General features: G+C 49.3%; 1 protein-coding gene across 1 annotated transcript; it reads right to left on the bottom strand.

The window, feature by feature from the left end:
- Window positions 1–4,777: 4,777 nt before the first annotated feature.
- Window positions 4,778–11,327, bottom strand: LOC119284295 (putative F-box protein At2g02030). The gene is made up of 3 exons (XM_037563479.1): window positions 10,182–11,327; window positions 5,113–5,292; window positions 4,778–4,903 (listed from the first exon to the last, which is right to left on the bottom strand). Exons 1-3 carry the CDS (start codon window positions 11,325–11,327, stop codon window positions 4,778–4,780), a joined length of 1,452 nt encoding a protein of 483 aa, XP_037419376.1.
- Window positions 11,328–13,643: the final 2,316 nt, after the last annotated feature.

Below are 13,643 nucleotides of genomic sequence, written 5' to 3'. Positions count from 1 at the left end.
GTTTACAGAACCGACACTAAATGGCCTTACGAACCGGTGCTATAGCCTGGTTCTGCGCTAGTGTAAAGTAAATCTAAATAAATTGCAGCAATGCATTTTTGGTTTTTTTGGTTTATAGATCTGAAAATATATGATGGAAAACAGACCCCAGGACCATAGGTTTCACTAGAGGCTTCTCTTGAAAGAAAACATACGGTGGGTAAACAAATTACTGTCTAGCAATTGATAGAGAAGCACAAAGTTACGACGATATCCAAAGCAATGATTATGAATATAGGCATCACGTTTGTGTCAAGTAGACCGACTCCTGCCTCTATCTACTACTATTACTCCACACATCGACCGCTATCCAACATGCATCTAGAGTATTAAGTTCATAAGAACAGAGTAACGCCATAAGTATGATGACATGATGTAGAGGGATAAACTCAAGCAATATAATAAGCCGGAGGAGCCGGAGGAGCAGCAGCAGCAGGAGGAGGAGGAGGAGGAGGAGGAGGAGCCGGCGCCTGTTTCGGCGAGCAGGCGCAAGAAGAAGAAGGGGCCAGGAACGGCGAGCCGCGCATCAAGTGGGCGTCCAAGGAGCAGGAATGCCTCGCCGAAGCGTGGAAAGTTGTCTGCCTCGACCCGACCACCGGCACGAACCAGAGCATCGAGACATACTGGGAGCGCATCAAGGCCGAGTTCGACGAGCGCAAGCTCGTCGATCCCTACTTCAAAGGCGTCTACATGCAGCGTGGGGCGAAGGCAATGGCGAACCATTGGGGGCTCATCCAGGCGGCGTGCAACAAATGGCATGGGGTCGTCGAGGAGGTCGCAGCTCGCCCGGAGAGCGGCGCCAACGTTGAGGATCAGATATGGCACGCGGTCTCCCGCTTCTCTTTGTCGTGTGCGCCCGCCAACTGTTTGTTCCTCCGTGCAGCTGGTGCGGATGTTCGCCTTGTATCGCTAGGGAAACGCCGACCAGGAATTCAAGTATCTCCATGTTTACAAGCGCATTGACAAGTGCGAGAAGTGGGCGGAAGTCCGGCGTACCCTCGACAAGGCCAAGGAGACCTACAAGCCGGACGCGCCAACGCCGGACGCGTCAGAGGGGCGGCCAGACGGCAACAAAGGGGCCAAGAAGGGGAAACACGCCGACGTGGCTACCACGCGAGTGCAGGAGTCCATCGAGCATTGCCTCGCTGAAGCGCAGGCCCGGGCCGTCCTGCGTGAAGAGAAGAACGAGGCACGGTGGTCGGCGTTGATGACGAGCAGCGCCGTCAAGCTCGACCTACTCCGGACCAACGTCGCCGCGAAGAAGAGGAACACCGACCTGGCTTTCCTGCTGGGCGGGGCGAACATGCTTCAGAGCAACGACGAGGCGGTCAGGGCATGGTACTTGGCCGAGCGTGGCCTCATCCTGAATCAGCTGCCGTCGATGGCGCCGCCAACTCCCACGCCCACGCAGCCGCCGCCGCAAAGCCCGAGCGATGATGCCTCCACGACTCACCGCAGTATAGAAGCCACGCCGACGCCGCCCAGCACAGAAGAAGCTCCGACCCCGCCAAGCCCGCGCACGATACCGTGAAGCCCGCGCACGCCGACTCCGCCGACGCCGGAGGCCGACCCCGCCGTCTGATGCGCTGCACGCGTGTCCTTTCTCTTTTCTACGCCGAACTTTCCATTCGATCGCCGAACTGTGGCCGCATGATCGCTGGATTTGTGGGGTCTATTTTGTGAGCCGAAATGACTACGTTTGAATTTGCCACGGGTTGGGGGCGGCGCCTGGGGGCGTGGCTGGGAGCTAGGTCGCCCCCAGGGGCCGATCTAACGCCGGTTCGCCTCCAGGCCGCTCTTTTTCAGCGCCCTGGGGGGCTGAACGGCTGGAGATGCTCTTATAATCGCCGGCCAATATCAAGTCGAAATCGTCCATATGGAGCACAAAATCACGAAAGGGGATTGGAGCTATACCTTTTGCCGGCGACGACGGGGACGTGCCACGGCCCGACGAAGATCCATTAGAAGGTGATTGGGGAGAGGCAACGGCGAGGTCTGCTGGCGCAACAAAGGCAATGGCCGCCAATAAGTAGCTGCCGCCAGCTGTGTGCTTGTGAGCTAGGTCGTCGGCGTGTCTGTTAAGAGTAATCTTGAGTTTGTTAGCTTACGAGTTAGAGTCTTGTACGTAGTAGTTGTCTACGTGCTAGTAGTGAATCTGAGTTCGGCTAGGAGTCTGGATGTGTTCTAATGTACGCTGGGAGGTAGAGTCCTAGTTGTAATTAGATTAGATTAGGAGTCCAAGCATAGTTAGAGATGTTGAGGTTGGTAGCACCTGTCCGGTTGCTGCATATATATATGCAGGTAGTATACGTGAGATTTGTACTGGTGCTAGAGAAAAAGGAGAAAATAAAAAGAGAAGAGAGGCACGACACGTGCCTTTGGCAAAAGTTTTGCGTGTGCGTGTTCATCGTGATTTGATGTGATCGATCCTCTGGGCAGAATTTCAACAATTGGTATCTGAGCTAGGTCGATTTGAAGCCACGCTTGCCCCGGGGTTGTGACCCGACTAGCGCCTCGGGGCGGGCGATATGGTCGCTGGGTGGTGCAGCGACGAGGAAGAGCGGGCGATATGGTCGCTGGGTGGTGCAGCGACGAGGAGCGGCGGGCAATGTTGTCGCTGGGTGCTGCAGCGATGAGGAGGATCGGGAGATTGTCGTTCGGCGGAGCGACATGGACGAAGACTGCGGGATGTCGTCGGCAAGGCGGCGGATGGAGATCGTTGACGGGAGCGGTGGTGCGATGATGCGGTGCCGAAAAGTCGTCAAGATCGTCATCTCGGAGTTAGAGTCAAGGAGTTGTGCGGGTTAGCACAGTCAGTCGGTCAGTCGGTCGTCGTCGTCATGTCCAAGTATTTGTCTTTGTGAGGAGGCGTTGAAGATGAAGCCCAGGTCGTCTATGTGTCTCGACGAGAGGATCAAGTTCAAATATGTGGGGGCAGTAAACCAGTGAAGGTGAGTCTCTTCAATGAGGTCATGTCTCTACATGAGGCTGGAGTGCATGGTGTAGTGCACAGGGTGGTGTGATCCGCAAGAAGTCGGCATGTATCTCGCTAGGGTGGATGGTGTAGTCCACCGGGTGGAGTTTTCCACATGTTACTGGCGAGGCTGGGTAGTCCAAGGCATATTTGAGGTGGTCTGTAAATTTGCCAAGTTGAAATTGAGGAGAGATTGTTGCAGTCGATGAAGCCTATCAATTTAACTTGTCGTGGTGCGAGCGGATGAGTCGACAAAGGGTCAATCGTCAACGCGACAAAAACCAAAGAAGCATAGAAGACATGAAGTCAAGATTAGGAAGAGAATGTTAGAGTAATCTTGAGTTTGTTAGCTTACGAGTTAGAGTCTTGTAAGTAGTAGTTGTCTACGTGCTAGTAGTGAATCTGAGTTCGGCTAGGAGTCTGGATGTGTTCTAATGTACGCTGGGAGGTAGAGTCCTAGTTGTAATTAGATTAGATTAGGAGTCCAAGCATAGTTAGAGATGTTGAGGTCGGTAGCACCTGTCCGGTTGCTGCATATATATATGCAGGTAGTATACGTGAGATTTGTACTGGTGCTAGAGAAAAAGGAGAAAATAAAAAGAGAAGAGAGGCATGACACGTGCCTTTGGCAAAAGTTTTGCGTGTGCGTGTTCATCGTGATTTGATGTGATCGATCCTGTGGGCAGAATTCCAACAGTGTCCTGTCTGGCCGTCGCCTAAATTTCATCGGACGCTGAGACTGACGGCCGAATGCCTGGTGTCCCTTTGTACGCCAAAAAGCTCACTTTCTGTTCTTTGCGCACCTACCAAGGAATGTTCCTCGTAAGTTTATGGTGCTCTGACCCATATCCTCGGTTTTATCTATGCCTTGCTCACCTATGCTGAATCGGCCTTTTCCAACATACTAGCAGAGTGGCGTGGCACGGCTAGATGAAATATTTAATATATTTTTTTTAGCGGGAGGAAATATTTAATATTCGAACTTGATGTGAGCCGTTCTTATCCTCCAACCATCTTCGACATATATACGACACTGCCGCAATTCTCGACATGGTGGCAGCAGCAAGCCTCACCACGTGCCTTTGTGCCACAACCTATAGGATACAGGACACCTCCTCTCTATAGAAGTGCATCTATCCCAGCCAACTATCCCAGGAAGTCTGGCTGGAACTTCTCTTCCTGAATTATAGCCAACTAATCCAACAGCAGATGAACCTGAAAATGATGATATTGATCTGTTAATACTGCAGTGGGTTGTAGTCTTGTCTCTAACAAGACGCAGCAATCATGCATGCCATATGACGACTATGGTACAGGAGTAGGATTGGTGGTTGCCACGTCGGATCTCGTGATGCTGTTTTCTTAGTCATAAAAATATATGGATATTGACCAACTATATATGGAAATTCCTAAAAAAAACTTTCTCTGCACTTTTGTGGTGGGAATGAGTATATTGGCTAGAGAGCAAAGATATTGTAAGAAAAACTATTAGCTAAAACGGTAGTTTGAGATATATAAGAATATAAAGAATGATTAAACAAAGATTGTTTCTTTTGGTTATGTATAGGTTTTCGTCCGTATTTCATGAAGGTTGGTAGTGATTTCTTTGTTTAGGCATTTGAACAAAAACCTTGAAAGAAAATTAAGTTGTGGAAAGGGGAGGGTAAAATTTATATATGTTTACAAAGTGGTTATGGCACCAGCCCGAGCAATTGCGTCGGGCTAACATACAAGTTTTATATAAATTGTGTGGCCGACGTAGACTCACTTGTCTAGCATCAGCAGCTGCGGGCTGCCCATGGTGCCCAGCAATAGGATGATCTTGTCGTTCCCGTGGCGCGCGTTGTTAAGGTAGCGCTGTGTGTCTAAGTCATGGAACACGACGTCGTGCTGGCTCCAAATAATCGAAAGTTCGGGGAATAAATTCAGTGTTTTGGTATCGTCATACCAAGTCAGTATGTCACCAGACCGTACAATAAAAATAACAATCACAGAAACAGCAAGTCCGTTGTTGGCTCTGACCTCTGACGATATTGATGAACAGGATCTTGGCCACTCTGTCATGGAGTAAGACATCGATCCCATCCGCTCGTGCATACCACAGCAGGTCCGTGGCGGTCGGCCTTGAAAATGAACCCACCAACCTTGGTCCACTGAACGTGCTCGAAGGTGAACCCGTTATCTGGCCCAACCTGGAACTCGAGCAGCCCCCTCCTTAGAGCGACAGTCAATGACGCGCCGAGCCACCGAGCACCGAGCACAGCAGTTGTGGTAATAGCCTTGGAGATACCATTTTGTTGTGATTAATTTCTATATATGATTCTATAGAACATACATAGGGCTTGTCCTAGCAGATAGCGATCCATGTACCTAGAAGGTCTACCCACGGCATTTGCAATATTTTCACCGTTCTTTTGTTTTTTGAATGTTCAGTTTATTTGCAATGTTTGTGGTCATGAAGGCAAAGATTAATTTTTCTGTGACTAACTTCTCCATGTGATTTTACAGAGCTCAATCCTAGCAGCTAGTGATCCATATACCGAGAAGCCCTACGTACTGCATTTCCAATATTTTGTTGATTTCTTGTGGTTGAAAGTTCAATTAATTTGCATTATTTTTGGTAAGAAGGTGAGAATGTCTTGCATGTCCTGCGGTTTGCGCTCAGGATTTTCCCAGTGAGGACTTCTTTGTCGATTCAGGCCCGTGTTGGTGTCGGGGCAAGTTGACACCGACATTTGATGTAAGTTATTGTTTCTCACCACAGAAATGATTTGAGTTCTTTGTGAAGGAAATCTGTTAGAGTTGTGTCGAATATAGTGTACAAGGTAGGTTACAGTTGGACTTGTAGTTATATCGTGTTTACATAGGATGTGGAGTCGTGTCCTAGTAGGACACTTGTATCCTAGCCTCTCATATATAACGGGGGTAGACACACGATGTAACCTATGCCAACATAATAGCACAGACGCGCAAGGGGGAGCCGGCGGCGTGTGCCGGCGCCCGGGTAGCCGGTGTGCGGTATTGTGATGGTGTCATGGGGAGGAGCGCCCGTAGTCAGGCCCCGGGGATGTAGCCATATCGGTGAACCTCGTTAACAAATCTCGGTGTCGTGCTCGTGTGATTGCTTGATCCTCGGATGATCGACGGTATGCCTCGGATTTATTCTAACAAATGGTATCATGAGTTAGGTTGTTCGAAGGCAGCGAGAATTGATCTAGAGGAGGAAGAATATCGATAGAAATCTGCATGATGCGGTCGTGATGCGCGACGAAGGACGTTGGTGAGTGGCGAGCTAAAGCAGAGTTGGTCGGTTGTAATCTTCGGCGAAGCAACTGGAAGTAGGCAAAGTTCTCGACGGAAGATACATGTGCGACGGCTAGACGTGCGGCGATCGCGGATCGATTGGGCGAGCGTACAGGCAGCAGCGGCGGCGCACCGCGCATGGGCAGGCAGGCAGCAAATCGACCGATCGATGGCTGCGGAAACCCAGCGGCCCAGGTGGCGGAAAGCCGCACGGCTCAGGCGGCGGAGTCACGTATAGGTCGGGTACAGCAGGCGAGAGCAACCTGACAGAGTTTTGTTTTGGAAAAAAAGGGACCGAGTCCCGACGGGACCTTGTCTCCGTGGCGAATACGTGCAGGTGCAATTTAAACGCTGGTGCATGCAAGACGTACTCACGTACGAGAGACGAGGCAAGGCAGCGGATCAGATTTGTGAGAGAATCCATCCAAGGATACACATACATCGGAAAGCAGAAGGTCATGGCAAGGCAAAGCTAGCGTTGGAAGTTTTGTGCAAGGGAGCCACCACGTGAAGGCCAAAGATTTTATATCTTTTGGTTTTGCTATTAGTACATGGAGATTCAGTTTGTGTACTTGGGCATTGTGTGGAAAGCTCGGATAATTTTTCATAGGGCCAGCCATACAAAGGACCATGGCGCCAACGGGTATCAAGTTTGAGGTGGAGAAGTTCACGCAACTAAAAACCTTGGGTTATGGCAGACAAGGGTGAAAAATTTGTTGGCACAACAGAGATGATTGAAGGCGTTGCAGGAAGTCATGGCAACTAAGATGGAATTATCATGTGTTGGATGGAAATTCTTGAAAGACGATTTGGGAGCCTCGAGCGTGTCATGCAGCCGGACAAGTTCGGCTGGGTCGAACTAGATAGTCTGACGGATCGACGCAAGTCGGTTGGTACAGAAGACGGTGCGGGATCGGCGACGGCGACATAGGAGGAGCATGATGCTGATGGTGACCGACTTCTGGGGCGTGGAAACACGTGGCGCAGGCCCCGAGGGCTTGTGTGGCTTCGACAAGACTATGGCGCGGGATTGATTCAAGGTGATGTACACACGGAGCTTGAAGTCGACGGGGCGCGAGGGTGGACTGATCGTCTACCATGGAGTCATATTGAAGGTGGAGCTGGATTGAGGGGCTACGGTGTAAGGATCCAGAAATCGAAGCCTATTCAGCAAAAGGGAAAAGCGAGTGACACGTAACTCGGACTGGAGCCCAGTGGTCTGATGGAAGCGTGAAACCCGTCATCGGTCGGTGATGGTCGATGGTACTCTGCAGTGGGGTTGAGTGGTGTGGGTTCGCGACCCTTGAGACTCGACCGGGACAGCGGAGGCTCGACGCGGTAATAGCGGCGAGGCGTGCGACGCGCACGGGACATGGAGACGGGCCAGGGCTCTGGTGGTCATACATGTGGTGAGACAACTGCGAATTTGACTCGAGATGACTACAAGCAACGGTGAAATTCCTTCACGTTTCAGACAGGCGGTCAAGAAAGGGGTGGTGATGTTGAGTTCAGGTAACTCTTATGTGTGACACCCAATATGTGAGTTGTTCACTTTCACGCAGGTCAGTGATTAGTGTGTGATGGCGTTGGACTGATACTTTGAAAGTTGGGAGCGCAAACTAGAGTAATGTGGAACTTAATTTTGCTCGAGTGTTGACTGTGTTCAAGAAAAGAAGAGACTACAAGTTGCAGGTGGAGTCATATGGAGTCTTTGGAGTAGCAGCGGTTCTCATGGGATAAACTCAAGTCCAATGTACATGGAAGTTTGACGCATTGACAAATTCAAGGTGGTGGAGAATATTCACCAAGGTGGAGTTTGTTAGAGTTGTGTCGAATATAGTATACAAGGTAGGTTACAGTTGGACTTGTAGTTGTATCGTGTTTACATAGGATGTGGAGTCGTGTCCTAGTAGGACACTTGTATCCTAGCCTCTCATATATAGCGGGGGTAGACACACGATGTAACCTATGCCAACATAATAGCACAGACGCGCAAGGGGGTGCCGGCGGCGTGTGCCGGCGCCAGGGTGGCCGGTGTGCGGTATTGTGATGGTGTCATGGGAAGGAGCGCTCGTAGTCAGGCCCCGGGGATGTAGCCATATCGGTGAACCTCATTAACAAATCTCGGTCTCGTGCTCGTGTGATTGCTTGATCCTCGGATGATTGACGGTATGCCTCGGATTTATTCTAACAATCTGCTATTTGGCCATTGATCATTTTCTACAAAATAAGTGTTTCTTCTTTTCTTGGACTTAAATGTGGAAACATGGTAATGGCAAGTCTGGTTTTAGGGCTACTTTATTGAAAAACAATATGTTAGTAATTCTTTTCTTGGAGTATGAAAGTTGAAATTCAGAATGATGGCAACGGAAAGTATCGGTTATGTGTGTTGCCCGAGGAGTTCCTAATGACGAGTCTTTTGGCTCTGGTAGCCCCTTTAGGCCCCATTTGTTTGGGCGACAGATTCCCAAGAATCAATTGTGGCTTCGATTCCAGCGGTGGCTACAAATTTTCAGAATCAGAAGTTTACCATTGTTTACCTTGCTTTTAGAATATCAGAAGTATTGTGAAATATCTGCAACGCCCTGAATGTGTTGGTCAACCATGGAACTTGCAGAACTAATCACACTCATTGAACAGTTCACAAATCTTCCAATACATACATACATACATACATACATACATACACATTCTCACAGGGAGAAAACACACATGATATGAACAAATGTCCATCAGAGAAGAGAAAAGAACGACAAATAACATGGCAACTTCTCAACCACGACAGTAGAGCAATGATGTCTAGACCCTCTAGTTGATGGACCAACATGGAAATGAGGGAGGCGGTGGAGAGCAGTAGATCGGGCTCGAGAATGGAGCATGTTGAGGGCATGGCTAGAGCAGGGAGTGGTGTGCTTGGGGCGTCACTGGTCGACCTCGGGACGGTAGGGGGCGCATGAGGTTCCGTCAGGGAGGATGATGCACAGAGGTCAGAGAGGTGGAGGAATTTAGATCCAGCTGCCATGGGTGCCTGCGGGGGTAGGGTATGTGTGCCTCGCCATAACCAGATGCGAAAAATGAGGGAGGGGATGAGGGTAGGAGAGGGATGAACGGTTTGAGAAATGGTAAAAATCTGTAAAAATGTCAAGTGAGTGCGGGAAGCAACAAAGAAGCTCGGGAATTAGCGATTTCAGTGATTCTGACTTTGGATGGCCCGTAGTTCATTTAATAGAATCAATTCTGGAGGAATCAGTTTGGGAAGCCGCTTGTTTGTTAGGGCTATGGGCCTTGGTAGATTTAAGAAAGAGGCATTTGGGGTTATGCAACACCTTCAAAGATAGCAAATCTTATGTGGCAACCTCCAAAGGGTTTTAGAGGTTTTGGAGTGTACTACCATGTCCGATTCCTTAAAAACTTATTACCTTATATTAATTCTCTCTTATATTTCTCTTATGTTTGTACATATGAGCTCCTTTTCAATTTGACCTTCGTATGGATATAATTGAAATTTTCATGTTCAAACTCAAACAATTTAATAACATTTAAAATCCATGGATTGTAAAAAAGAAGAAGCAAAACACCCGATCTTCCATTAGGTGTGTGTGTGTGTGCGCGCGCCTCTTCTTTTCGAACAGAAGCGTGTTTCTGACAAATAACATAATACTTCTGCAAAAACCATTAAAGTGACATAGTTAACTAAAGCTTCTCATCATGTAAGCCCTAAAAACCATGTCAAAGTTCATATAAAATCTACTATGTGCAAACAACTATATTTGGTTAAAATACCAGTGATTGTCCTTGCTGATTACATAGTTAGCAATAAGCCAGCTAACTATATTTGAACTAGGGTAGGAATGAAAAAGATTACATCAAAGTCCTTAATGGTCCCCCATGAGTATTCAACAAGTGTGCCCATGTCGGGGTTACGATACTTCAAGTCAGTCATGCAAACCATAAATTTATTTCCTTGATGAGTTTGACGCCAGAGATACGATGATCCGTCTTGGTACACTATCTCATCGTTGAATGTAGCTATCAGACGAACATAAGCCTGGAAGTTGAAAACATGGTGCTGCTCCCACCGTGGCGGGTTGTTGCTTTCCGCATCATTGCACATCCATATCTCAACAGATTCATAGTTGGGCCCTAGATGATGGATGGCTAGCTCACCGTTCAACTTAGCTAATCTGGATTCTAAATAGTCGCCCGCTTCAAACCATGGAGGACCCGTCATGATGCTGAATGATTCATCTTCAAGACTAAACCGGACAAAGCACGTCATACTTGCATGATGAGGTAGAAGCGAGGGATTACATTCATACATAAGTGAGTACTGGTCAACTGTCCAAATCAGGGAACCCTTGAGGAAGGTCGCAATCCATCCTGCTAGAAACGGGTACGGTGGTTGTGCAGCCGTCTCACGCCAGTATTGGTCCTTTCCGATAGTGAACACCTCCATCCCATGGCTACCCATGGCACGAGTTTCATGGTAGAAGAAGCGGGCGACCTTGTAGGCGTTGGAGCGATGGTCACGCCCGAAGCCGAATGCTTGGTGTCCTTGTGCCACCAAGTGCCGGCGTGGTGCAACGTTGTTGGGGCTCCAAGGGAGCTCGATGATTCGGCTTGTGGCTGGGTTGAGCACACACACGGTATCCTCGGCGGGCAGGAGCACGAGCCCGTCGCAGTGGCCGAACCCATGTCTTGTCTTGGCCTCCTCATCGGTGAACGAGGAGGTGTCGTGCAAGAGGGTCGCGACGCCCTGCCGGCTCTCCTCCCACAGGTAAAGTCCTGGGGTGGCGATCTTCCCTTTGATCCTTTCGCTTCTGATACGTGGTGCGATGAGCAGGCTGCAGGGCTTCCTGACTTGCTGATGAAGTCGGTAGAGGTGCTCCTGAGAGAATGAGGGGTCGGCGCCGGAGATGGTGTCGCGCCAGGCCTTGCAGACGCAGCGTAGCCGCAGCAGCGACTTGGCGGGCAGCCGGACCAGGATCAGCTCCTGAGGCAGGCACGACATCTTCGCTGATTGATCGACCGTGTTGTCTGCCGCCGGTACGATTTGTGGCTGCGTATAACTGTACAATATATAGACGCATGTGTACCAACAGAGAGACAAACCAAAACGACTTGGTGTCTCAACCCAGTTGGACACGTAGACCAACTCCCAATTTGCTCGAAACTACAGCTAACTCGAACATGGAAACCTAGAAAACATGCAAATTAACTCCAATTCGCCTCTTGAGATGTGATGTTTCGTTTGCTGTGCTTTGGGCTCTTAAAGCATCAAGCAACAACAGCACAAAATCAAACAGCCATTTTGAAGACGGCCACGTACATGACGCAATTGCCAAGAAATGCAAATTGTATCTGTTAGTTCTCTTCTTTTTTTTCCAGAACTGGCAGCAAGATTTTATTTGAGCCAGCAGTACGACAGCCAGCATTGGAGTTTGTATATATAGCAGTTGAGTCCGAGACCAACACGGATACACATGTACGTACGTCCGTCGGTAACCGCCAGCCGCCATGCTCCCCCGGCATGCCGGCGCCGGCTACAACCCTGGACTTTCCCTGCCGCCGCTGCCGCCAGGACTAACTCTCCGAGAGCACATCATGTCGACCGGTCTCAAACTGCCCCACGAAAAGTTCGCCAACAACTCCACGGCGGGCCACGGCCACGCCTGGTCGTCTTGTCTAGGTCTAGGTCCACCTCTCGTGTACCGGAAGCCGGACAACGGGGCATAATGTTCTACATCAGGATCGACCACGGGGCACGCTTCCACATGTAGCCTGCCGGAGGGCGCGCTGCCATCGAGCATTACCTCCGCGCCCGTCGAGATGAGAAAATGTATGTAACAATAAGGCTCCTCTAGCTTATACCATAAAAGGCGTTAGAGGAGTAAAATGTTTACTTCTCTAACAAGCACCTAGCCGATTCCTAAACCTAATAGAGGAGTAAATCTTTTACTCTCCCTCCTATCCGGCGCCTATATTTACTCGGACGCCCATCGCTGGAGCAAAAAATCTGCTCCATCGCTGCCTCATCCACCCCACTCCCGTGCCGCATCTATGCCAGCGCCATCCTTCCCGCCCCCACCGGCCACCATCTGTCACCGCGGATGCTATGTAGGCCCCGCCGCGGTCCTCTCCCACCCTGATTTGAGCCTCTCTCGCCGTCATCGGCACAGAAATCAGTAGATCTACGCTGCCGCCACCGCCGACGGATTTGACGCATCTGGCCACCGCGACAACGCCTTTGTCATGGATTGGCCGGGTACCGAACTGCACATCCTCGACAATGGCCCTGCGCCGCATCCAGGTATGGCCTCCTCCTCTAGCCGCTCAGATTTCACTCGTTGACGGTTCACTGGCAAAGACATGCCCGGCCATTGGCCAAGCTTGGGACTGACCCAGCAGCTGCCCACGACAAGTGGTGTGCGGGTTTCGACCATGCTGGAACACCCTGGATGGGTGTTCTTCAAGTGCAAAAATGATGGGGTGAGTGCTTGTTTTAATTCAGTTGTTCATCGGATTCCGCACAATTTGTAGCTCATTGTTTGCTCAAATTTGTGTGTAGGATGGATGCAAGTATTGGTATTAGGAAAAAGATTTACATCGATCTATTGATAGCGAGAAATTTGATAGATGTTCATGCTCTCCTTGCTAGAGTAGAGACTACAGATGAGACTAAATGCGGCGCAATGTCAAATTCGTCGGAACCAAAAAAGAAAGAATTGTGCAAGCTCGAGAAGCCAATTGAGAGAATCACCAACGAAGACATAAAAAATATATTAATCCAACAAATGGAAGCGGTTATGGAAGTTGGATATCTATTATAGAGTCTAATTGTGGTTCTTGTTTTCTCAGGTTATTATTGAATTTGTGAATTATTTGCTCCGATGTATCAAAATGCCGCTCAATGAAATAAAGAAGCAAGTTGTTTTGATGGCCGAAAATGAAATGCAAATGTCAAATTATTTTACTCCGTTATATTTAGGGAATCAGCTAGGTCCGGCAAAACTTAGTGGCCTAAATATACTCCACTAGGGTTTACTCAGCAAGATACTCCCCTAATAGGTTCCTTTCGTGTATAGTACTTCATTTACATCCCTCATTATTTATACACTAACCTTCTCTAAACTAGGCTGACGGGGTTAACTTCCGTGGAGATGGTCATGCACCAGTACCTCTACTAGCAGAGGATGAAGCGTCTGAGGTTGCAGCCCGTCAATAAAAGCCGCGACTCGGGGCGCCAGTTTGTCACGGCCTTGGTGGACAAGTATAACAAGGATCATAATCTTTCCGAGGTTTGCCCGCCCTATATATGGTGTCTCTC

This window comes from Triticum dicoccoides, chromosome 4A, assembly GCF_002162155.2.
Source record: "Triticum dicoccoides isolate Atlit2015 ecotype Zavitan chromosome 4A, WEW_v2.0, whole genome shotgun sequence".
In the NCBI taxonomy this organism is placed as follows: domain Eukaryota; kingdom Viridiplantae; phylum Streptophyta; class Magnoliopsida; order Poales; family Poaceae; genus Triticum; species Triticum dicoccoides.
Note: the sequence above shows the minus strand (reverse complement) of the source record. Positions and strands in the feature narration are given on the sequence as shown.

Bases quoted from the DNA above. Each gene is read 5' to 3' on its own strand.
- LOC119284295 (XM_037563479.1), bottom strand. From the start codon at position 11,327: ATGTCGTGCCTGCCTCAGGAGCTGATCCTGGTCCGGCTGCCCGCCAAG. The intron at 5,293-10,181 runs GTAATCTTTTTC...GGTATCTCCAAG, and splicing joins GGACCATTAAGGACTTTGAT to GCTATTACCACAACTGCTGT. The intron at 4,904-5,112 runs GTATGCACGAGC...ATTTGGAGCCAG, and splicing joins ACCGCCACGGACCTGCTGTG to CACGACGTCGTGTTCCATGA.